This window comes from Bombina bombina, chromosome 3 (assembly GCF_027579735.1).
Source record: "Bombina bombina isolate aBomBom1 chromosome 3, aBomBom1.pri, whole genome shotgun sequence".
Taxonomy (NCBI): domain Eukaryota; kingdom Metazoa; phylum Chordata; class Amphibia; order Anura; family Bombinatoridae; genus Bombina; species Bombina bombina.
In genome coordinates, this window is record NC_069501.1 from 712,941,612 (window position 1) to 712,967,379 (window position 25,768).

The 25,768-nt window shown below is 38.8% G+C and overlaps 1 protein-coding gene across 4 annotated transcripts in view; it reads left to right on the forward strand.

Moving 5' to 3' along the window:
* Nucleotides 1-25,768, forward strand: part of AKAP1 (A-kinase anchoring protein 1) — a 236,336-nt gene that overhangs the window by 194,479 nt on the left and 16,089 nt on the right. For all 4 annotated transcript variants that reach the window (XM_053707531.1, XM_053707529.1, XM_053707532.1 and 1 more), the window contains 4 exons: nt 10,292-10,418; nt 17,601-17,725; nt 18,443-18,620; nt 19,193-19,343. In XM_053707531.1, coding sequence (XP_053563506.1) covers nt 10,292-10,418; nt 17,601-17,725; nt 18,443-18,620; nt 19,193-19,343 — 581 coding nt within the window. The remainder of the gene's footprint in view (nt 1-10,291; nt 10,419-17,600; nt 17,726-18,442; nt 18,621-19,192; nt 19,344-25,768) is intronic.

A 25,768-nucleotide genomic window follows, 5' to 3' on the forward strand; every position in this document is an offset into this window, starting at 1 on the left:
TGAAAGGTCAAATCTCTGCTCTTTCTGTTCTTTTTCACAGAAAGATTGCTAATCTTCCTGATATTCATTGTTTTTTACAAGCCTTGGTTCGTATAAAACCTGTCATTAAGTCAATTTCTCCTCGGAGTTTGAATTTGGTTCTGGGGGCTCTTCAAGCTCCTCCGTTTGAACCTATGCATTCATTGGGCATTAAATTACTTTCTTGGAAAGTTTTGTTCCTTTTGGCCATCTCTTCTGCCAGAAGAGTCTCTGAATTGTCTGCTCTTTCTTGTGAGTCTCCTTTTCTGATTTTTCATCAGGATAAGGCGGTGTTGCGAACTTCTTTTAAATTTTTACCTAAGGTTGTGAATTCCAACAACATTAGTAGAGAAATTGTGGTTCCTTCATTATGCCCTAATCCTAAGAATTCTAAGGAGAAATCATTGCATTCTTTGGATGTTGTTAGAGCTTTGAAATATTATGTTGAAGCTACTAAGACTTTCCGAAAGACTTCTAGTCTATTTGTCATCTTTTCCGGTTCTAGAAAAGGCCAGAAAGCTTCTGCCATTTCTTTGGCATCTTGGTTGAAATCTTTAATTCATCATGCCTATGTTGAGTCGGGTAAAACTCCGCCTCAGAGGATTACAGCTCATTCTACTAGGTCAGTTTCTACTTCCTGGGCGTTTAGGAATGAAGCTTCGGTTGATCAGATTTGCAAAGCAGCAACTTGGTCTTCTTTGCATACTTTTACTAAATTCTACCATTTTGATGTTTTCTTCTTCTGAAGCTGTTTTTGGTAGAAAAGTACTTCAGGCAGCTTTTTCAGTTTGAATCTTCTGCTTATATTTTTAATATTAAACTTTATTTTGGGTGTGGATTATTTTCAGCGGAATTGGCTGTCTTTATTTTATCCCTCCCTCTCTAGTGACTCTTGCGTGGAAAGATCCACATCTTGGGTAGTCATTATCCCATACGTCACTAGCTCATGGACTCTTGCTAATTACATGAAAGAAAACATAATTTATCTAAGAACTTACCTGATAAATTCATTTCTTTCATATTAGCAAGAGTCCATGAGGCCCGCCCTTTTTTGTGGTGGTTATGATTTTTTTGTATAAAGCACAATTATTCCAATTCCTTATTTTTTATGCTTTTGCACTTTTTCTTATCACCCCACTTCTTGGCTATTCGTTAAACTGATTTGTGGGTGTGGTGAGGGGTGTATTTATAGGCATTTTGAGGTTTGAGAAACTTTGCCCCTCCTGGTAGGAATGTATATCCCATACGTCACTAGCTCATGGACTCTTGCTAATATGAAAGAAATGAATTTATCAGGTAAGTTCTTACATAAATTATGTTTTATGTAAGAACTCGCCTGATAAATACATTTCTTTCATAGTGGCAAGAGTCCATGAGACCCACCCTTTTTTTTGTGTTGTGTTTTTTTTTGTATAAAAGCACATTTTTTCCAGTTCCTCTTTTTGTATGCTTTTTTACTCCTTTTTACACCTCACTACTTGGCTATACATTAAAACTGAGATGTGTGTGGTGGGAGGTGTATTTATAGGCATTTTGAGGTTTGGGAAACTTTACCCCCTCCTGGTAGGAATGTATATCCCATATGTCACTAGCTCATGGATTCTTGCCACTATGAAAGAAATTAATTTATCAGGTAAGTTCTTACATAATTATGTTTTTTCCGTATCTCCTGTCTTTTAAAAGGACTTTCCAGTCGCTGTCTCCATTAAAATGCACGATGCCTTGAATAGAAGGGAGCGCTCCTATTATGGCTCAGAGACCTTCATTCCTATAGAGGATTAACGTTCCTTTACATATCCATGGATAAGAAGCTGGAGGTTTAATTGTTCATTTAGAGCAATGCCTTGTCTTTTAGACTTACTGTACTAGCCCGCTGGGCTTTGTGGCTGAAATCTTGGTCAACTGCGAAGCCTACCTGTGGCGTAGGGATACAGCCTAGGCTTTGTTTTCCCCATATTCACGCTTCTGGTGTTTCCTCTCAAGGATGAGACCTTGATTGGACTTGGTCTGGCAGAATTATCCTCTGACTTTTACGGGTGAAATAAGGTTTTTCTTCCACTCGTCAAGAGAGTAAGACTGAAGGAAGGTTTTCCTTTCCCTCTTTCTGCAGGATCAGTCATGTCTTTTGAAATCCATCCAAACTTAGTCCAATCTAGGGTTTCCTCCCAGGGGCAGATTTTTCCTTCTAGAGTATCTGCTATCCAGGTATATGGAGAGGCATTAATAAAAAAGATATAAAGAAATTTATGCTAAGCTCCTCATAAACTGTTCCTGTTACAGTTCTAAAATACACATGAAAATAAACAAATACCGAGAAGCACTCATAATGCTGAAGACATGGATTTTATATAAAATCTTCTATGTATTTGTTTATTTTAATATGGAGAGGCATTCCTTGAGCTGGGCTGGGTTCAGGACCTTCCTCTCTGGGAGTGATGGTTTCAGTCCCAGTTTGGGAACAGGATCTAAGTATTTATCTCAAGTTTCTCAGGTTATGACCTTTCAAAGTAGTATCCATTCTACTTTGGTTCAAGAGGCCCTGTTCATAAAGTACATAGACCTGAAGGAAGTATTTATTGTTCCCATGATTTGGGTTTTTCTCAAGTTTCTGAGTTTCTTCATCCTAATAAGACTTTTTAGTCTTGGGGTATTGCTAGAGTACCTTCCTGGACAATATATGGTTCAGGTGTCACCTTTCCTTCGAGCTAACTTTCTTTTAAGAGATCTTGTCCTATCTATTTTCCCATGGATGGGAAATGTATCTGGAGGAGAGTTCCATTGTTCTATCTACAAGGGTGATCTATTTGAGGACCTTTAGTTTCTCTATATAGGAGTTTTCTTACAGAGGTCAGATAATCAAGGATGTATTCCATTTTTCCTTTCTGCAGTCTTCTGTCCGGCCAACAGCAAACTCTAGTGGTCCGGGAGATAGCTTTAGCCATCTTTCAATCAGAAGGTTGGGAGTTTGGATCTAGCTGCAGTTGATTTACCTTCACTTTTCAGTTTATCAATGTAATCCAAGGGATTTCGTCTGATGGTTACCATGGACATCTTTCCCTTTGCTCTTTTCCATAAAATGGAGTACATTTGGATCTGTCTCGGGATAGATCTGGATCAGTCGACAGACTCTCTCCTGTAGTGGTTGTTCAGGTGTATCTGTCTCAGGGCGCATGCTTCTGGAGATATTCCTGGGTGATGTGACCAAGGACGCCAACCCGCGGGCTGGGAAGCAGTCAAGGACCCTTGAGGCACAGAAGCTTCTGCTCTCCTCTCTAACAACTTGGAGTTGAGAGCGATTTACAATGCTCTGATAGCTTGGCCTCAGTCGTCCTTAGCTTGGTTCCAGTCGGATAAGATCATCTAAACGTCTTACACAAGCACCAGGGAGGAACTCTAAGTTCCTTAGCCATTGAGGTGGTGACTGGGATTGTTCAATGAGCTGAAGCTCTCAATTGTTGTCTATCTGCCATCCACATTCCAGGAGTGAACTGGGAAGCGGATTTCCAAAGCAGACAGCTTTTTCATCCTGGAGAGTGGGAATTCCATCTGGAGGTGTTCTCTAGCTTAACCCTCAGATGGGGAGGGGGGTTCCGGAGTTGGATCTGTTGGCGTCGAGGCAGAATGCCAAGCTTCCAAGGTACGGCTCAACGTCAAGGGATCCACAGGCAGCTGTGATACATGCTCTGGCAGTCCCTTGGGATTTCAGGTTGGCTTACCAGTTTCCTCCGCTTTGCTCTACTTTCACGAGTCCTTGCTCGTATCAGACAGGAGAGAGCATGTTTCTAATAGCCCCTGCGTGGCCTCTCAGAATCTGGTATGCAGATCTAGTGGAGATGTCATCTCCCCCACATTGGAGACTACCTCTGAGGAAGGACCCTCTGATTCAGGGTCTTTTCCTTCATCCAAATCTCGTTTCCCTGAAGCTGACTGCTTGGAGATTGAATGCTTAGTTCTGTCTGAGTGTGTTTTTTCTGAATATTTTTATTTGTGTGAATCCAAGGGCTACTCTTGGAGTAGGGTTAGGATTCATTGGATTTTGTCCTTTCTCCAGGAAGGTCTGGAGAAGGGTTTATCAGTCAGTATCCTGAAGGGTCAGATTCTGCATTATCTATTTTGATACATAAGCGGACGTGCCAGATGTGCAATTTTTTTGTCAGGTCTTGGTCAGAATCAGACCTGTGTTTAAGTCTGTTGCTCCCCTTTGGAGTTTTAACCTTGTTCTTAAGGTTAAGCAGACTCCGTTTGAACCTTTGCATTCCATAAATTTTAAGCCGTTCTCTTGGAAGGTTTTATCTTTTTTTTTTAATACATTTTTTTATTGAGGTATTTGCATAAAATATATATAAAACACAATACACCTTTTTGTTAACAGAACAGGATACAAACATAAGTAACCAAAACATTTCGACATCCGTATAAAACGTTGACTAAAGGCTAATGAGACCTCTTTTTTTTTTTTCTCAATAATATATCATGTATAACTGACCAGTTAGAAACCTAGTTTTAATCCCCATGGATCAAAAATATAGAAAATAAAAGATATCTGATGGTCAGGAGTCTGGCTCCTTAGAAACTTCAAAAGGAGCGTGAAAACGTATGTAGACAAGGGGGAAGGGGATATTCAGCGGGTAAGCACCGCTATCTTATATTAGAGAAAGGGTGGAGGGCGGAGCCATATGTATATAACAATATTTTAGGGATCTTGGAGATCTTGGAGGGGGCTTTTAGTACTGTTTATGAAGGAGATTAAATGGACCATGGAGCTGGATTAATTATCTACTCATTGTTAGTTATTCACATACATAGTGGGGGTATATATGAAGGCTAAATGACCTATCAGTAAGCAGATAATGCATGTTACACAAATATCTTAACTTAAATGAGATAGACGGCTCTGGTAGTATGGATGTTTTATAATTATAGAGGGATAAAGTGAGGAGTAGGCCAAGGGGTTATGATAGCATATGTTAGGATTAAGTACCAAAAAATGCCAAAAACTGAAATCATATCTAAACTAGTAAGGGAAGGGGAGTCACATATAATGTAGGGCAGGACTATCTATATAGATAGATTCTCACGTAGAAGATTTAAAAAAAAAAAAAAAAAAAAAAAGAAATAACTTGGGAGCACATATATCATATTAGAACATGAAATATTGACTAAACTGAATCATTATTTATAGTGGGCAAATAAATCGCATTAGAACAAGAGAGGCTAACACCAAGGCCAGCACATGCAACCTAGAGAGCTTTTGAACCTGACAGATAAAGGCTAATGCCATATTTTCTAAATTCTAAAATATATAAAGAAGACTTTTACACCAGGAAAGCTCAGACATTAACAAATAGTGATCTAGTACATAAAACATAATAGCATGGGAGATTCCCAGAACTTATTTTACTAGGTTAGGCTAACCATCTAACTGAACCCTTCTAGAGAGAAGTACTTCACTATAACATTGGAATATCTGAGCCTGTCATATAAAGAGATTTTCTACAGTTATTTAGTTAGCTACTTGACATTAGAAGAAAGTAATTACTGCTTGATAGCTGCTCAATAATGTGTATCCTGAATGACAGGAGGAGAAATTGCAATAGTCAGCATTTAACTCATACTATGTGAAAGTAACATGGAAGATACCTGTGCAAAACTGTCATAATTAGTAAACAGATAGGCACGTACATACATACAGGATATTACTTCTACTAGTACAACTATCCATGTATAGTAAGCATGTGGTTTGTAAAATGCATAGCAACTGTTCCAGTTTTATTATACTAACTCTATGTTTAGGTTCTAGCTGATGTCAGCTAGGGAACGCTTATGTTAATGTTAGTGCAATGTAAAAGAAAACGAACTTAGCTTATTTAAGGATATTTAAATATAGACACTTAAACCACATTGCCCTGTCAATAAAAGCAGCACAATCAGACATGGTGTGTGCCAGTCTGGGCCATGAGGGGCATATCAAATTAGCTAGCAGGCACTCCTAACAAATGTAACTGTTGTAATGCAATAGGTATAAACCTGATCTATCCATGTTAATTCTAAACTTCATGCAGGTGAGGTAATATTGCAGTTATTAGTAGTGAGCAGATGAGAATAGTTATAGGCATGATATGTCAGTGTTGTCTAAACTGCCAACAGATGTGCTAAAAATGCAAACATTAACAGTGAACAGACAGGCACTTAATACTTGAGAACAGGTCACATAATCAGAAGTTACTATGAGGACTTTTAAGGAGCCTAGGTAGATTGATCCTGTGTTAATCAGCATAATAGCCAGAGCAAATAAAAATTTAAACATGTTATATAGCCTACATCTCAAGTGTCTAACTTATGCCTCATATCATAACCTTAACAAGGTCTGGGAAGGCAGCCTTTCTAAAATATATAAGGTAATATAGGCTAGCATATCATTACACAGGCCTGACACTTTGTACATGTGAGAAGTTATTGTCAAGAGAGAGACTATAACTAAAATAAAACTTTACATGTGTCTGGTTTACACCCCATGTGCTGAATTAATGGCTGAAAGACATGGCCCCGATATAAGTGCAAGCTTTACAGTAATGTAGTATATATTAGTAACACAATGCATAAGGGTTAGATAAATGAAAGTATACACATCATTAACCAACAAAGAGAGCTCACTGCTATATAGATAGACCAACTTAGAGGAAGAATCAATACAATTATTATAGTAGTAAAAGTTCGTAACTCAGGAGGGCTTGTAAATGAGAGAATGGCACATTTGTATAATGTGAGTACTCCTGACTTGACATTGAACAGTCGCTGTCCGGGAATTTCCATGTAGCAGCAGATCCCTCTCAAAGTGTCATATTTAGATATTCTCATATCTGATTTAAAAGTTAATGGCTATCGTCAGCATATGCCTACACACGGGTATATATGTGTCCGAAAAACAAGTGTCTATGTATAGATTTATTCTGTCAGGAGGGGAATTAGATGTAGATTCGTATGGCCAAACGTCAGAAGGCACTTAGGAACAGTGCAGAGTCTGCTGCATATGGCTCTCATGACATTTAAGAGTCACAGCTGAGAGGAAGCCTGATAATGGAGCGCATGGCTGAGGCTTCTGTAACACTAGCCATATTCACCCCACTCCAGCCTTTGTAAAGCGATTTGAGGGTAAGTCCACTTCAGGTTGCAGCGTAAAACTGTGTGAAATGCAGTTAACAGCGTGAGGTTTGACAAATTGGGTCTGTAGATAGCCGGATCCAATAAAAACCTTGTGTGGTGGGGTCTGATCCCCTGATGCACCGTACCTGTTGGTCATTCAGATCATCCAAAAGCAAAAGCCTCTTTCTAACGGATGGAGTAAAGCTTCTCTGTGACCACAGCACTACAATGAAGCATTGCGAGCTGTCAGCGTTGTATAGCGGAGCACCGCCGCCCTCCCCGACATCTGCAGCACCAGCCTCCATCTCTGCTCATTTCTGCCGAGTGCGGTGTAATAAGTGACCCTGTAAGCAGTTCCATAGGCACAGTGTCACAGGATGTGTAAAGGATGGTGCGTTCTTGTGAATACACATACTCTCCTTGAGAGCATAAGTCCCCTGCCAATTGCGCCAGTGCATCTCTCTTGTTTTGAGCATGTACAGTTCTTTTAGCCTCCATTCCATAGCTATCATGCGGTATTGCGGATCTCTCCAAGATGTAGGTTGTTCTAGCAAGAAGTTCTCCCACCATCTCACTTAACGGTTGTTCTTGTGGAAGGTGTTGCTCTTTGCCAGTCAGGCGGCTTGTGCTATCTCTTCCGACTTGCAACGGAATCTCTTGCTGTCCCATACTGAACCTTAGACAGGCTGATAGATCTTCATAGCCAGCATCAAGTTGTAAATTAAGCTGCCATAGTGCCTCATAAACAGCTGCAGAGCCCATCTCTTTATCTGACGCCATAGTTTTAGTAGGCCGCAAAGGCCCAGGGATTTCCCCACATAAATAGGATGAATAATTGGTTTGAAACAAAAGTAAAACGTTTTACTAACAGTGCAAGAACAGTCCTGCTTGTTCACTATTAGGATTGGAGCAAATTACAGAGGATAGATTGCAATTTGCCTGTATTTTAAATTAAATCTTTGCAGGAGCTCTCTGAAGCACGTCTTCCCTGCTCGGCTGTTGGCTCCGCCCCCCAGGTTTTGTTATCTTATTGTTACCAATTCTGCTTGGTGAGTCTTGGAACTCTCAGCTTTGCAGTGTGATTCGCTTTATCTTATCTTTCATGGCGATAAGGTGGTTCTTCGTACTATGTTTGGTTTCCTTCCTAAAGTTGTTTCGAATAGAATTATTAATTAGGAAATTGTTGTTCATTCACTGTTTCCTAATCCTTCTTTTCATAAGGAACGGTTGTTGCACAACCTGGATGTTTTGTGTGCTCTAAAATCCTATCTACAGGCGACTAAGGATTTTCGCCAGTCTTCTGCCCTGTTTGTTTCTTGAGGAACGTAAAGGTCAGAAAGCTAATGCTAGTTCTTTTTTTCCGGCTGAGAAGTATAATTTGTTTGGTTTTTGGAACTGCTGGACAGCAGCCTCCTGTGTGGATTAAGGCTCATTCCTCGAGAGCAGTTTTCTCTTCTTAGGCTTTCATAAATGAAGCTTCTTTGGGACAAATTTTATAGATTTGATTATTTTGCTTTGGCTGAGGCCTCTTTTGGGAGACAGGTTCTTCATGCAGTGGTGCCTTCTGTTTAGGTCTACCTATCTTGTCCCTCCTTATTCATCTGTGTCCTCTAGCTTGGGTATTGGTTCCCAACAGTAGTTGATGAAGTTGTGGACTCGCCATATCTTAGGAAAGAAAACAAAATTTATGTTTACCTGATAAATTTCTTTATTTCCGGATATGGTGAGTCCACTGCCCCAACCTTTGTTTTAAGACAGTTATTTTTGTCTAGACTTCAGGCACTGCTACACTTTATGTTGCTTCTTTTTTTCTCCATTTCCCTACTGTCGAATGACTGGGGTTTGTGGGAAGGGAAGTGATACTTAACAGCTTTGCTGTGGTGCTCTTTGCCTCCTCCTGCTGGCCAGGAGTGATATTCCCAACAATAATTGATAAAGCAGTGGAGTCACCATATCCGGAAATAAAGAAATGTATCAGGTAAGCATAAATTGTTTTTTATATTTTCTGCTTGAGGCTTTTCATATTTTGTCAAGTTTCTGGTGGATCTTTGACATCTTTGTTTCTTAACCCTAGTTTACCCCACCAGTGCAGTTGCGGATTTGAAATTGCCACTCAATGACCTCATCATTTCTTTTTTTTGTTGTTGGGAAAATGTGTAAATATGCTGGTTTACTTTTTGCCTAAAGTGTAAATTTGCTAATGGGCATTATCTGAATTTATTAAGGGGGAGTGGCAACTGAAATTTGTTCTAAATATTTATTGCTTGCATACTGCTTCCAAATAAGGAGATCCTAATGTTATTGTCGTATAGGTAGTGAAGAACGTTTGCTTGTTGCTTTTAAAACATAAAGCTTATGGTGATGCTTCCGTAGTGAAGAGGTCTGTTATATTGACACTTGATATTTACAGAATGTTAAAGTGATGGCAAACTTTAAATAATCAAATGCCATAAATGTAATATTTGCCATTAAAAAAGTATGTGTGTACCTTTTTTATTTTTAATCCATCTGTGAAAGGGTTAAATTAGTGCTTAATGCTTCTATAACAATGTTATGCCGGCCCACATGGATGAACTTTTTTTTTTAATGACAATTCCAGTGAACATCTAACATGTGTGTCAGTTGACAATCTTGAAGTCCAGCCCCTTTAAAGCCCATAGAAAGCCTATGTAGAGAGTGGATGTGACTGCTCTATACATCACAGCCCAGCCAAAAGAGAAAAAATGAAGGGGGCGGAGGAACAGACAATATCAATTAGGATTATAAACCTTTTTATTATAAAATATTTAAACACTTTAAAAAAAAAAATAATTATGTGGTTTTACTTGCAAACTAATTTGTTTTATTGCAGCATTCTTATAGTCTGAAGTTTACCATCACTTTACATTCCTGCTTTTTCAAATAAAGATACCAAGAAGAAGAAAAATAGACAATAGGTGTAAATTAGAAAGATTCATAAAATTGCATGATCTATTTGAATCATACATTTTTTTTTGGGGGGGGGGGTTTACTATCCCTTGAAAGCACGCTAGCTGAAGACGTGATCATTAAAAGTGTAACTTTTGCTTAGAAGTGAATATGTATATATCTTTATTTTTGGAATTTAACTTTTTTTTTTTTTCTTTTAAAGCATTTGGTTGGTCGATTAATTGGGAAACAAGGAAGATTTGTGACCTACTTGAAGGAATCTTCTGGGGCTAAAATTTATATTTCAACACTGCCTTACACACAAGATGTTCAAATTTGTCACATAGAAGGTAAGTGGGTCTCTTGAGATGTAAAATAGTGTATATCGCTTGATTTTACTATGATTTGAGGAATGTGACACTCCTGTTTCTTTCCCCCCCCCCCCCCCCCCCCAACAGAAAAAAAAAACCTTCCTTCAAGCATTGAAACATGAATTATCTCAACTTGTACATACTGGGGAAAAAAATTAAAACCAAAAAAAAAATAAAAATATTGAATTGATGCTGGCACTACAAAACCCAGCCATAATGATTAAAGTGACCTATTTCTCCAACATAGGTGTGTCCGGTCCACGGCGTCATCCTTACTTGTGGGATATTCTCTTCCCCAACAGGAAATGGCAAAGAGCCCAGCAAAGCTGGTCACATGATCCCTCCTAGGCTCCGCCTACCCCAGTCATTCTCTTTGCCGTTGTACAGGCAACATCTCCACGGAGATGGCTTAGAGTTTTTTAGTGTTTAACTGTAGTTTTTATTATTCAATCAAGAGTTTGTTATTTTGAAATAGTGCTGGTATGTACTATTTACTCTGAAACAGAAAAGAGATGAAGATTTCTGTTTGTATGAGGAAAATGATTTTAGCAACCGTCACTAAAATCCATGGCTGTTCCACACAGGACTGTTGAGAGCAATTAACTTCAGTTGGGGGAACAGTGAGCAGTCTCTTGCTGCTTGAGGTATGACACATTCTAACAAGACGATGTCATGCTGGAAGCTGTCATTTTCCCTATGGGATCCGGTAAGCCATGTTTATTACGATCTTAAATAAGGGCTTCACAAGGGCTTATTAAGACTGTAGACTTTTTCTGGGCTAAATCGATTCATTATTAACACATATTTAGCCTTGAGGAATCATTTATTCTGGGTATTTTGATATAATAATATCGGCAGGCACTGTTTTAGACACCTTATTCTTTAGGGGCTTTCCCAAATCATAGGCAGAGCCTCATTTTCGCGCCGGTGTTGCGCACTTGTTTTTGAGAGGCATGACATGCAGTCGCATGTGAGAGGAGCTCTGATACTTAGAAAAGACTTCTGAAGGCGTCATTTGGTATCGTATTCCCCTTTGGGCTTGGTTGGGTCTCAGCAAAGCAGATACCAGGGACTGTAAAGGGGTTAAAGTTAAAAACGGCTCCGGTTCCGTTATTTTAAGGGTTAAAGCTTCCAAATTTGGTGTGCAATACTTTTAAGGCTTTAAGACACTGTGGTGAAAATTTGGTGAATTTTGAACAATTCCTTCATGTTTTTTCGCAATTGCAGTAATAAAGTGTGTTCAGTTTAAAATTTAAAGCGACAGTAACGGTTTTATTTTAAAACGTTTTTTTGTACTTTGTTATCAAGTTTATGCCTGTTTAACATGTCTGAACTACCAGATAGACTGTGTTCTGAATGTGGGGAAGCCAGAATTCCCATTCATTTAAATAAATGTGATTTATGTGACAATGATGCCCAAGATGATTCCTCAAGTGAGGGGAGTAAGCATGGTACTGCATCATTCCCTCCTTCGTCTACACGAGTCTTGCCCACTCAGGAGGCCCCTAGTACATCTAGCGCGCCAATACTCCTTACTATGCAACAATTAACGGCTGTAATGGATAATTCTGTCAAAAACATTTTAGCCAAAATGAACACTTATCAGCGTAAGCGCGACTGCTCTGTTTTAGAACTGAAGAGCATGACGACGCTGATAATAATGGTTCTGAAGGGCCCCTAACCCAGTCTGAAGGGGCCAGGGAGGTTTTGTCTGAGGGAGAAATTACTGATTCAGGGAACATTTCTCAACAAGCTGAACCTGATGTGATTACGTTTAAATTTAAGTTGGAACATCTCCGCATTCTGCTTAAGGAGGTATTATCCACTCTGGATGATTGTGACAAGTTGGTCATCCCAGAGAAACTATGTAAAATGGACAAGTTCCTAGAAGTCCCGGGGCTCCCAGAAGCTTTTCCTATACCCAAGCGGGTGGCGGACATTGTTAATAAGGAATGGGAAAGGCCCGGTATTCCTTTCGTCCCTCCCCCCATATTTAAAAAATTGTTTCCTATGGTCGACCCCAGAAAGGACTTATGGCAGACAGTCCCCAAGGTCGAGGGAGCGGTTTCCACTTTAAACAAACGCACCACTATTCCCATAGAGGATAGTTGTGCTTTCAAAGATCCTATGGATAAAAAATTAGAAGGTTTACTTAAAAAGATGTTTGTTCAGCAGGGTTACCTTCTACAACCAATTTCATGCATTGTCCCTGTAGCTACAGCCGCATGTTTCTGGTTCGATGAGCTGATAAAGGCGGTCGATAGTGATTCTCCTCCTTATGAGGAGATTATGGATAGAATCAATGCTCTCAAATTGGCTAATTCTTTCACCCTAGACGCCACTTTGCAATTGGCTAGGTTAGCGGCTAAGAATTCTGGGTTTGCTATTGTGGCGCGCAGAGCGCTTTGGTTGAAATCTTGGTCAGCTGATGCGTCTTCCAAGAACAAGCTACTTAACATTCCTTTCAAGGGGAAAACGCTGTTTGGCCCTGACTTGAAAGAGATTATCTCTGATATCACTGGGGGTAAGGGCCACGCCCTTCCTCAGGATCGGCCTTTCAAGGCAAAAAATAAACCTAATTTTCGTCCCTTTCGTAGAAATGGACCAGCCCAAAGTGCTACGTCCTCTAAGCAAGAGGGTAATACTTCTCAAGCCAAGCCAGCTTGGAGACCAATGCAGGGCTGGAACAAGGGAAAGCAGGCCAAGAAACCTGCCACTGCTACCAAGACAGCATGAAATGTTGGCCCCCGATCCGGGACCGGATCTGGTGGGGGGCAGACTCTCTCTCTTCGCTCAGGCTTGGGCAAGAGATGTTCTGGATCCTTGGGCGCTAGAAATAGTCTCCCAAGGTTATCTTCTGGAATTCAAGGGGCTTCCCCCAAGGGGGAGGTTCCACAGGTCTCAGTTGTCTTCAGACCACATAAAAAGACAGGCATTCTTACATTGTGTAGAGGACCTGTTAAAAATGGGAGTGATTCATCCTGTTCCATTAAGAGAACAAGGGATGGGATTCTACTCCAATCTGTTCATAGTTCCCAAAAAAGAGGGAACGTTCAGACCAATCTTAGATCTCAAGATCTTAAACAAGTTTCTCAAGGTTCCATCGTTCAAGATGGAAACCATTCGAACTATTCTTCCTTCCATCCAGGAAGGTCAATTCATGACCACAGTGGATTTAAAGGATGCGTATCTACATATTCCTATCCACAAGGAACATCATCGGTTCCTAAGGTTCGCATTCCTGGACAAGCATTACCAGTTCGTGGCGCTTCCTTTCGGATTAGCCACTGCTCCAAGGATTTTCACAAAGGTACTAGGGTCCCTTCTAGCTGTGCTAAGACCAAGGGGCATTGCTGTAGTACCTTACTTGGACGACATTCTGATTCAAGCGTCGTCCCTTCCTCAAGCAAAGGCTCACACGGACATTGTCCTGGCCTTTCTCAGATCTCACGGATGGAAAGTGAACGTGGAAAAGAGTTCTCTATCTCCGTCAACAAGGGTTCCCTTCTTGGGAACAATAATAGACTCCTTAGAAATGAGGATTTTTCTGACAGAGGCCAGAAAAACAAAACTTCTAGACTCTTGTCGGATACTTCATTCAGTTCCTCTTCCTTCCATAGCGCAGTGCATGGAAGTGATCGGTTTGATGGTAGCGGCAATGGACATAGTTCCTTTTGCGCGCATTCATCTAAGACCATTACAACTGTGCATGCTCAGTCAGTGGAATGGGGACTATACAGACTTGTCTCCGAAGATACAAGTAAATCAGAGGACCAGAGACTCACTCCGTTGGTGGCTGTCCCTGGACAACCTGTCACAAGGGATGACATTCCGCAGACCGGAGTGGGTCATCGTCACGACCGACGCCAGTCTGATGGGCTGGGGTGCGGTCTGGGGATCCCTGAAAGCTCAGGGTCTTTGGTCTCGGGAAGAATCTCTTCTACCGATAAATATTCTGGAACTGAGAGCGATATTCAATGCTCTCAAGGCTTGGCCTCAGCTAGCGAGGGCCAAGTTCATACGGTTTCAATCAGACAACATGACAACTGTTGCGTACATCAACCATCAGGGGGGAACAAGGAGTTCCCTAGCGATGGAAGAAGTGACCAAAATCATTCTATGGGCGGAGTCTCACTCCTGCCACCTGTCTGCTATCCACATCCCAGGAGTGGAAAATTGGGAAGCGGATTTTCTGAGTCGTCAGACATTGCATCCGGGGGAGTGGGAACTCCATCCGGAAATCTTTGCCCAAGTCACTCAGCTGTGGGGCATTCCAGACATGGATCTGATGGCCTCTCGTCAGAACTTCAAAGTTCCTTGCTACGGGTCCAGATCCAGGGATCCCAAGGTGGCTCTAGTGGATGCACTAGTAGCACCTTGGACCTTCAAACTAGTTTATGTGTTCCCGCCGTTTCCTCTCATCCCCAGGCTGGTAGCCAGGATCAATCAGGAGAGGGCGTCGGTGATCTTGATAGCTCCTGCGTGGCCACGCAGGACTTGGTATGCAGATCTGGTGAATATGTCATCGGCTCCACCTTGGAAGCTACCTTTGAGACGAGACCTTCTTGTTCAGGGTCCGTTCGAACATCCGAATCTGGTTTCACTCCAGCTGACTGCTTGGAGATTGAACGCTTGATCTTATCCAAGCGAGGGTTCTCAGATTCTGTTATCGATACTCTTGTTCAGGCCAGAAAGCCTGTAACTAGAAAGATTTACCACAAAATTTGGAAAAAATATATCTGTTGGTGTGAATCTAAAGGATTCCCTTGGGACAAGGTTAAGATTCCTAAGATTCTATCCTTCCTTCAAGAAGGATTGGAAAAAGGATTATCTGCTAGTTCCCTGAAGGGACAGATTTCTGCCTTGTCTGTGTTACTTCACAAAAAGCTGGCAGCTGTGCCAGATGTTCAAGCCTTTGTTCAGGCTCTAGTTAGAATTAAGCCTGTTTACAAACCTTTGACTCCTCCTTGGAGTCTCAACTTAGTTCTTTCAGTTCTTCAGGGGGTTCCGTTTGAACCCTTACATTCCGTTGATATTAAGTTATTATCTTGGAAAGTTTTGTTTTTAGTTGCAATCTCTTCTGCTAGAAGAGTTTCAGAATTATCTGCTCTGCAGTGTTCTCCTCCTTATCTGGTGTTCCATGCAGATAAGGTGGTTTTACGTACTAAACCTGGTTTTCTTCCAAAAGTTGTTTCTAACAAAAACATTAACCAGGAGATTATCGTACCTTCTCTGTGTCCGAAACCAGTTTCAAAGAAGGAACGTTTGTTGCACAATTTGGATGTTGTTCGCGCTCTAAAATTCTATTTAGATGCTACAAAGGATTTTAGACAAACATCTTCCTTGTTTGTTGTTTATTCCGGTAAAAGGAGAGGTCAAAAAGCAACTTCTACCTCTCTCTCTTTTTGGATTAAAAGCATCATCAGATTGGCTTACGTGACTGCCGGACGGCAGCCTCCCGAAAGAATCACGGCTCATTCCACTAGGGCTGTGGCTTCCACATGGGCCTTCAAGAACGAGGCTTCTGTTGATCAGATATGTAGGGCAGCGACTTGGTCTTCACTGCACACTTTTACCAAATTTTACAAGTTTGATACTTTTGCTTCTTCTGAGGCTATTTTTGGGAGAAAGGTTTTGCAAGCCGTGGTGCCTTCCATTTAGGTGACCTGATTTGCTCCCTCCCTTCATCCGTGTCCTAAAGCTTTGGTATTGGTTCCCACAAGTAAGGATGACGCCGTGGACCGGACACACCTATGTTGGAGAAAACAGAATTTATGTTTACCTGATAAATTACTTTCTCCAACGGTGTGTCCGGTCCACGGCCCGCCCTGGTTTTTTTAATCAGGTCTGATAATTTATTTTCTTTAACTACAGTCACCACGGTACCATATGGTTTCTCCTATGCAAATATTCCTCCTTAACGTCGGTCGAATGACTGGGGTAGGCGGAGCCTAGGAGGGATCATGTGACCAGCTTTGCTGGGCTCTTTGCCATTTCCTGTTGGGGAAGAGAATATCCCACAAGTAAGGATGACGCCGTGGACCGGACACACCGTTGGAGAAAGTAATTTATCAGGTAAACATAAATTCTGTTTTTATTTGTGTACTAAATAGTTTATAAATAGCATATTTACCTTGATATCAGCCTTTAAAAAGATGATTTTGCCTGTGGTATCCCTACCTTTACTGAAAGTTTCAATACTTAAAGGGACACTGAACCCACATTTTTTTCTTTCATGATTCAGATAGAGGATACAATTGTAAACAACTTTCTAATTTACTCCTATTAATTTTTCTTCGTTCTCTTGCTATCTTTATTTTAAAGGCAGAAATGTAAATTTTAGCAGCCAGCCCATTTTAGGTTCAGCCACATGGTTAGTGCTTGCTTATTGGAGGCTTACATTTACCCACCAATAAGCAAGTATAACCCAGGTTCTCAACCAAAAATGGTCCGACTCCTATGCATCACATTCCTGCTTTTTAAATAAAGATAGCAAGAGAACGAAGAAAAATGAATAGGAGTAAATTAGAAGGTTGCTTAAAATTGCATGCTCTATATGAATCGTGAAAGAAAAAAATTGGGTTTAGTGTCCCTTTAAAGGGACATTCTAGCCAAAATTTGAATTAACATGGATTCATTTCAGTTTTGAATAGAAACATTTTTGTAATGTATTTGTAAAAATGCTTCTGATAAGCTATAGCTATTTCAAAAGTGTATTTAAATATGCACCATTATTTTAAACACAGCACTTGCTCAGAGAGCCTAAGGTGCTTGTTACCATATGGCCAATTGCTGACATGATATAAGCCCCACTGGCACTCTGAGTAGTTGCAGCATTTAAAATACTGGTGCACTGAGAAAATCTAGCTATGCTTCACTTGAATGCGCAGAAAAAAAATGTTAACATTAAAACAGTGATAATGTTTACTAGAAGCACATAATCTATGTGCATTTTAATGTTGACCAAAATGCCCCTTTTAGTATAGGCTATAGAAAAGCTGTGTAAATATAGTGAGCAGAAGAAATTGGTCTGTGTGAGGTAGGAGAGATAAAGTAATAAAATGTTAATTTCCAATTGTTCTCTCTAAGTACAGGTATTGGGATTTGTGTGTACAGAAAGTGATAGCATAAGATGATCTGATTTTCCCTGTTTTTTTATAGGCTCTCAGCAACAGGTTGACAGACTGCTAAGCCTAATTGGCAAGAAATTTAAAGATCTAAACCTCACAAATATCTATGCTCCCCCTTCTCCTGTAGCCTTGCACTCACTTCCTATGACTTCATGGGTAAGTAAGATGTATGTAACACATTCTTTTGTGTTCTTTAAAAAAGAAAAAAACTTACCCCAGGGTGGATTTGATTAAAATCACTAGTCAGTAAGACCGATTTTTAAATAATTTCCTTTTTAGAATAACTTTTCAGATTATTTTTCCAGTTATACCAATTTACTGATTTGGTTATATATTATATATGCATAGATGGTTCACCTCCCAATAATTTCATTCATTTTATTGATCTATCTCCAGTTTAATTTGTTAATCATATTTGATCAACTTTTCACCTGTGCTTACTTAGGTCCTTGTGCAGATCTATTCTACTCCAAACAATCTTCTATTTATTGAGCTTCTTGAAATTTAGTATGGGTTGATTCTGTGTTCATAGATTTGCAGGGGAGCAATGGCATTAACGTGACAGTAAAATTAAAAATGAACTTTCAAAATAAATGCAATTAACAATTTTCGAATTTACCTCTCTAATTTGCTTTGTTCTCTCTGTATCATTTGTTGAAAAGCATATAGGTAGGTTCAGAAGCAATGAAATACTGTGAGCTATCTGTTTGTCACTGTCTCACCCAATGTGTTAAGCTAGCCCCCAGTAGAGCATTGCTCTCCTTCAATAAAGGATTCCATAAGAATGAATTACATTTATAGAATTAAATCTGAAAATGGTTTGCTTTATCTGAAACTCATGGTTTAAACCTATTTTTTTTCCTTGTTTTTCAGCTAATGCTCCCTAATGGGGTCACAGTTGAAGTCATAGTGGTCAATGTAGTCAATGCAGGACACATGTTTGTGCAACAGCACACACATCCTACATTTCATGCTCTTCGTAGTTTGGACCAACAGATGCATCTCTGTTATTCTCAACCTGGTATTCCATCCTTGCCCACTCCAGTGGAAGGTGAGTAAACGCACATTTTGTATTCAGAGCACATATTTACAGAGGATCACTTTACTTGGATTGTATGTATTACTTTTACACATTAAGCATTGTTTGGAGCATAGAGGTTGGATCCATTTAACTCCTATTAGTTGGAATTACAGCATGTAAAGTCACAGTGTACATTGTTGGTTAAACAATTTGAAGAAGGAAAAAACCCTTTTTGTGCTTGTTGCTTCTTTTGGAGTGTAAACCGAACTCTTTTGTAAAGAAAGTAAAATGCTCATCATATACCTTTTTGAAAAAGGAACAATCATTTATAAATTACAAAATAAAACCCCAGAAAAATACAGAACCAACAATGACTGGGGGACAAAGGTGGGAGAAACTGCATAAAAGCAACCAACGTAACACTACAAATCTTAATATTAAAGAGACATTGTTAGAAAAATGTAATGCTTTTTTATTCAAGTTCTATTATTAAATGTTACTATCTTTTGGAATCCTTTGCTGAAACCCAACTTTTTTTTCTTTCATGAGGGCATGTGTGATGTATTTTTTTGTTTTTGTTTTGTTTTTTCTCCCGGCTTCAGTTGGTGTTATCTGCGCAGCACCAGTTGACGATAACACATGGTGGAGGGCTCAAGTTGTTGCCTACTTCAAAGAAAGTGATGAGGTGGATATAAGATATGTGGATTATGGAGGATATGAAAGAGTCAAGATTGATATACTCCGACAAATCAGGTTAATTATTTTAATTGTGTCGCACGTATATAGACAGTGTTTTGTTGGTAGGTGCCGGGTAAATTTAATTTTTAAGGTTGGAAGAAATGCTAAACATACGCATAGATTTTGACCGAAGATAGAACCATAAGCTCAAGAAATCTGCTGCTAAGATGCCACAAGAATATACAAATTTATCAAACAATATTATCCTATGTTTTCTTATTTTAACGGAATGAGGGATATTTGCCAAAAAAAAAGACGAGAACCCTGCAATATTTCTGGAGTTCAAATTACATAATAAAACAAAAACATAATTTATGCTTACCTGATAAATTCATTTATTTCATGGTGGTGAGAGTCAACTATCCATTACTCCTGGGAATTACTCTTCCCTGCCATCTGAAATCTGAGCTGAGAACCCCTTACCAATAGGAGCCAACTCTGAAGGGCTCTGAAAATTGCACAGAGTTAAAAAACTTTAATAGGAAACTTTGCCTCTGAGGAAACCAAAACCTCTTGCACTCTTAGATCCCCAGTTGGCCCCCCATCTCAAGACTTAAATCTGTAGAGATAACAGATCATGTAGGACGAACAAAAGAAGCCCCCTGCGTAAAAACCCCCCCTGATTATTCAGACACCAAGACAGACTGGCTTTTTCTGGAAGCTAGATAAATCCTTAGAGATAGCGGAGTATGATCCCTGTACCACTGCCAAAGCATACGAAGCTGGAAGAGGCCTCACAAGGAAGTGAACAAACAGAATAGCATCTGAAGCCTCAAACATAAGAATCAACACCTTTTTATGCAAAGAGCAACTGAGGGAAAAGAGACTGAAGGTTTAGACAGGCATACACTAGCTACATCCTCAGATCTGTCAAGGAAAAACTTATGAAAGCTAAATCTAACTGAACCCCCAGAAACAAGAACTTTAGTCTGAGAAACCAGCAAACTCTAATGTAGTTAGTCTGCTGGTATGAGAGTCTGCTAAATGAAAAGATGAAGCTTGAACTAAAATATCGTCCAGGTAAGTAAACACTACAATACCATGAGGTCTGATCACAGTTAAAAGGGTACCCAGGACCTGAAAAATATTCTGGGAGTTGTACACAGACCACAAATGCAAGAGCTACAAACTGAAAATGCTAGTTCTTAAAGGCAAACCAAAGAAACCTTATGTTCCTTGAAAATAGGAACATGACACAAACTGACCTTGAAAACCAAAAGGCAGAAATGTCTGAATAGTTTCCATTTAGAAAGTAGTAACTCTAAGAAAATAGATAAAAACCTTTTAGATCCTTTTAGTCTAAAGTTCCCTCCTTTACAGGAATAAAGAAAAGGTTGAAATAAAAAAAACACATTACCTGTACTAACAAAGGAACATTAACAATCACTCCTACAGGATCTAGCTCCAAAACAGACTAAAAAAGTTCTGAGCCTTCACAGGATTTCTTAGAACACTGGACAAAATAGACCGTCCTGTGAAAGGCCTCATTCTAAAAATCTTTTGATAACCCTTGGAGACTTTTTAGAACCCAGGGATCCTGAACAGACTAAAACCAAGCATCTGGATCAGAAGCCGCACCTTCATGCAGCCTAAGATAAGGAAAGTTTATTGGACTGCAGTCTTGTTCCAGTTGGAAATGGACTTCCACCCGGATACAGAGGAGCCTTGCTTCTGATTGTAGGAATCAGATTTCTGTGCCTTGTTCTGATGAATGGCCAAAAACAATAAGGAATTTAAAAATTGCCCTTGAACTTTTAGTCCTGAGCTCCTTTAACTTCTATCATAGTAAATAATACAATTCAAACCAGAACCAAATAATCTTTCCAAGGAAGAAAGAGATAAAAGCCTGGATTTAGAAACCATATCAGCAGACCATAAAACCCTTTAAAGGTTTAAAGAAACTTCACTAGCAGAATCGTCTAAAAACTGCCTAAAACAATTTGACCAAAAGGAAGAAGTAGCAGCCACATCTGTAAAATAAATTGCTGATCTAAAAAGATAACCTGCTGCTTAAACAAAACTCCTATGGAAGAAATTAAACTTCCTTTTAAAAGAACCATCTTCGGTAATCGGTAGGATTCTAGACGAAGTAATAACACCCTAAGAAGCAAGAGTAGCATTAGATAGGTCAGAATGATTTAAAATATAAATACATTTATTGTATGTTAGCCAGAGAGCAAACCTCAGCTTATTAACAATATAAACGCAACACTAGTAGGAAAGTGTTCAGATGACCTAGATTCTAAGGCAGATTTTGGGACAAAGTCTGAGGAGTCAATAACTGCAAGGAGTTTATACAGAAATGTAGAAAAAAAGCAAGCATACAGCTAAACGGTGCTATTCTTCCCCATTAAAAAAGCCTTCAAGGGACAGTATACACCAATTTTCATTTAACTGCATGTAATAGACACTACTATAAAGAATAATATGCACAGATACTGATCTAAAAATCCAGTATAAAACTGTTTAAAACTTACTTAGAAGCTCCTAGCTTAGCTCTGGTGAAAAGGTAAGGTGGAACACCTACTAAAAGTGGTTGTATACCAAACAGTGAAGACACTCCCCCCCCCCCCCCCCCCCTCCTCTGCATATACAAATACTCTGTACACAAACAGGAGCAAGCTGGAGTAGGTATACATAAGTACACTTCTATAACTTTGGGCTTGGTTATGAGTCTGAAAATCAGCGCAAAGTTATTTAGAAATAAGCAAAACTACTTTTTTTAAAAAAATAAACTGTATGGGCTATATAAATGGATCTACAAAACTTTTCTGCAAAAAAAAAATCTAGTGTATAATGTCCCTTTAAAGAAAGGGAAAACATCTACCACCTCTGAAAGGAGCTCTTAAATACAAATTCAAAAATAATAAAAGCAGAGATGCAGTAGTACACAGGACACCTGCTACCTAATAGCATACATATGAGAGGAGGCATGCATCAATCTGGCATCATATAAAGAAAATAGCTTACCAAAATGCACACTGTCATGCTGAGGCATGCAGGCCTGAAAGCTATAGTGTGTCAAGGTTGTGTGCGAAAAAAATCCGGCAAGCATTTAAAAATACACGTGCATGAAAAGCTGTTAAGCAATATGCTGGCAAACACATGATTATAAAAAGTTAACAAAAGAGAGAGAATTACCTAAAGTTACTGTCCCAAGGTCATATAAATATATAATGAATTTATATAACAACCTAACAGGCTTATAGAGTGCCAAATAAAAAATATATATCTATATATTACTTACCAATATTCACCCTAATACTAATGTAAACCAGTAGAAAGCCAAAACCAGTAGAAAGCCAAAACCAGGTATAAAATGTCACTACCTATACTCCAAATACATCCCTCCAACAAACACTGTATTCTGAGGGGCCTAAACTCAGTCTGGAACCCCTCTTACTAAAGAATCAAATGCACATCTTCAATCTTCAACCTTCTCCAGCGAAGGCAAAGAAAAGACTGCGGTGCCAGTAAGGTGGGAGGGGTTTTTGGGATTTGGGAGCCTTTGCCTCCTCCCAGTGGCAGTGAAGAGTATTTCCTAGGGATGGTGGACTCTCACCACCTGTATGAAAGATAAATATATACACTTTTAAGGCTTACCTGTTTAACGCTGGGCCCTTAAATGACAAAAAGGAATTCTGAGTGTGCCTAAGCATTTCTTAGAAAGAAATTACTTTGTCTTAAATTGCTAAGCTCCCATTAATCAATATATAAATTAATGCAAATATTAAGAGTATATAACGAATTTAGGGAAAAGGAAATATATTTGTATTGGGTTATATGCTGATTATAACAAATTAATGAAAATAGAATTTTATTATATTGAATCATTTGCTCTCTGAAAATAAGTAGTCTTATTAAAACATGTACAGTTTTTAGAAAATGTATACTTATATAAAAAAAGGCAAATGCACAGAATATTTAAAATAGCATAACTTAACTAATATTTCATATAAAATACAAATAGTATTAATATACTTTTTAATAAATCACCTAGAATTTATAATGCAATAAATATCAAGGGTCTAAATAAATAAAATAACGGATCTGTTAATTGAAAATCCCTAAAAAGATGCTTCAATGCGATCTATTAAATATTGCATCTAAGTCTCTTAACTAATTCAGAAATAGATACATATTAATATGTTTTAACAGGATAATGGTCGATACATAAAATTTGTAGTAAGAAAAAAAAAATAACTTGTTGTTTCAGCAAGAACACAGGGCAAGATCATATAACAACCGCTCCAAATAGCAGCAGTATATCAATGAGATTTAAAAGTTGCTGCCCGGGACTTTTAATAGTAAGTTGGTGTACACTTGCAAGTTCAATAGTGGTTTATGTGATGGTAACGATACCTTTGTGTCCAGATTACAAAAGGGGTAGTGTTTGTAATCATCTTCGCTATTTACCAGTAAAAGCCTTTAAGTCTGTAGGACTTCTGTAGTGGATATAGGTACGTCCTTGAGCCCGGATTAGTTTGTTTTACCCTCTTATTGACTGTGTATAATGCGGTTTCCATTGATTTGCAGGGAAATCTTCTGATACAGCTCCTGCACCTCTGCTGGTTATCGCATTCTTTTTTCTCTTGTCGTTCAAACTCCAGGCTAGCAGTACGTGCTACGCGTTTCGGCTGTCACCTACAGCCTTTTTCAAAAGTAGGGAAAACAAACGAAAAAAAGAAAGGTGAACGACAAGAAAAGACATTTGCGATAACTAGCGGGTGTACAGGAGCTGTATCGGAAGATTTCTCTGCAGAGGCGAGTTTTCTGCAAATCAATGGAAACCGCATTATAAGCACAGTCAATAAGAGGGGAAAACAAAGAAATCCGGGCTCAAGGACATACCTGTATCCACTACGTGAGTCCTTCAGACTTAAAGGGGCAGTATACTATAAAATAGTTTTTTCCCTTAATGTGTTTCCAATTACTTGTTTTACCAGTTGCAGAGTATAAAATGTATGAGATTTTTTTTTTTTTTAAGTATAAATTAAACTTTTATTATTCAGGTAGGACTTTTAATTTTAATCAACTTTCCAATTTGCTTTTGTCATCAAATTTGCTTTTTTCTCTTGGTATTCTTAGTTTAAACTAAACATAGGTAGGCTCATATGCTAATTTCTAAGCCCTTGAGGGCTGCCTCTTATCACATGCTTTTTAAATCTCTTTTCAACACAGACAGTACACGTGGGCCATATAGATAACACTATATTCAGGCACAGGGGGTTATTTAAGATTTAGTGCAAGACAATAGATAATAAACAGTCACAGTCATGTGATCAGGGGGCTGGAAGAATGTTCCTAGATACAAGGTAATCACAGAGGTAAAAAGTATATTAATATAACTGTGTTGGTTATGCAAAACTGGGGAATGGGTAATAAAGGGATTATCTATCTTTTAAAATGATAACAATTCTATGGTAGACTGTCCCTTTAAGGCTTATTTGTGTATGTATTGGCGGATTTTGTTTTGAAGCCACAACCTAATAAAATGGGTTGATCTTGTAGGTATAATCAGATCTCATTACTGTATCACATTGTGTACATATCACATGCTTCTTTCTTATATCTGTCCATAAATCAATAACCGATACTTGGAGAGAACAATGGGAAATTAACATTTTATTACCTTCTCTTCTTTAACCCACTGGGAGTGTAATTTACTGGCTGTGTTAACACAGCTTTTCCTTGAGGCCAAAAACTTTCAGGATTGGTGGGGAAACCACAGGCTAAATAAACTATTTAAACTGCTAATATAAGGCTAATGGAACTACTTGTAAACAATTTAATACACTCCAGCAGGTAAAGTGGATCATTGGGAACAAATTAAAGGGGAGACATTTTTTGAGTAAACTGTCCCTTTAAAGGCTTTTACCGGTAAATAGCGAAGATGACTGCAAACACTACCCCTTTTGTAATCTGGACACAAAGGTATCGTTACCATCACATAAACCACTATTGAACTTGCAAGTGTACACCAACTTACTATTAAAAGTCCCGGGCAGCAACTTTAATCTCATTGATATACTGCTGCTATTTGGAGCGGTTTTTATATGATCTTGCCCTGTGTTCTTGCTAAAACAAGTGAATTTTTGTCTTGCTACAAATTTTATGTATTGACCATTATCCTGTTAAAAGATATTATGTATCTACTTCTGAATTAGTTAGGAGACTTAGATGCAATATTTAATAGATTGTATTGAAGCATATTTTTATAAAAGGATTTTCAATTTTTAAAGGAGCCGTTATTTTATTATTCATTTGGACCCTTGATATTTATTGCATTATAAATGCTAGGTGATTTATTAAAAAGTATATTGATATATGATTGATTTTATATGAATTATTAGTAAAGTTATGCTATTATAAATATTCTGTGCATTTGCCTTTTTTATATAAGTATACATTTTCTAAAAACTGTTTTAATAAGACACTAC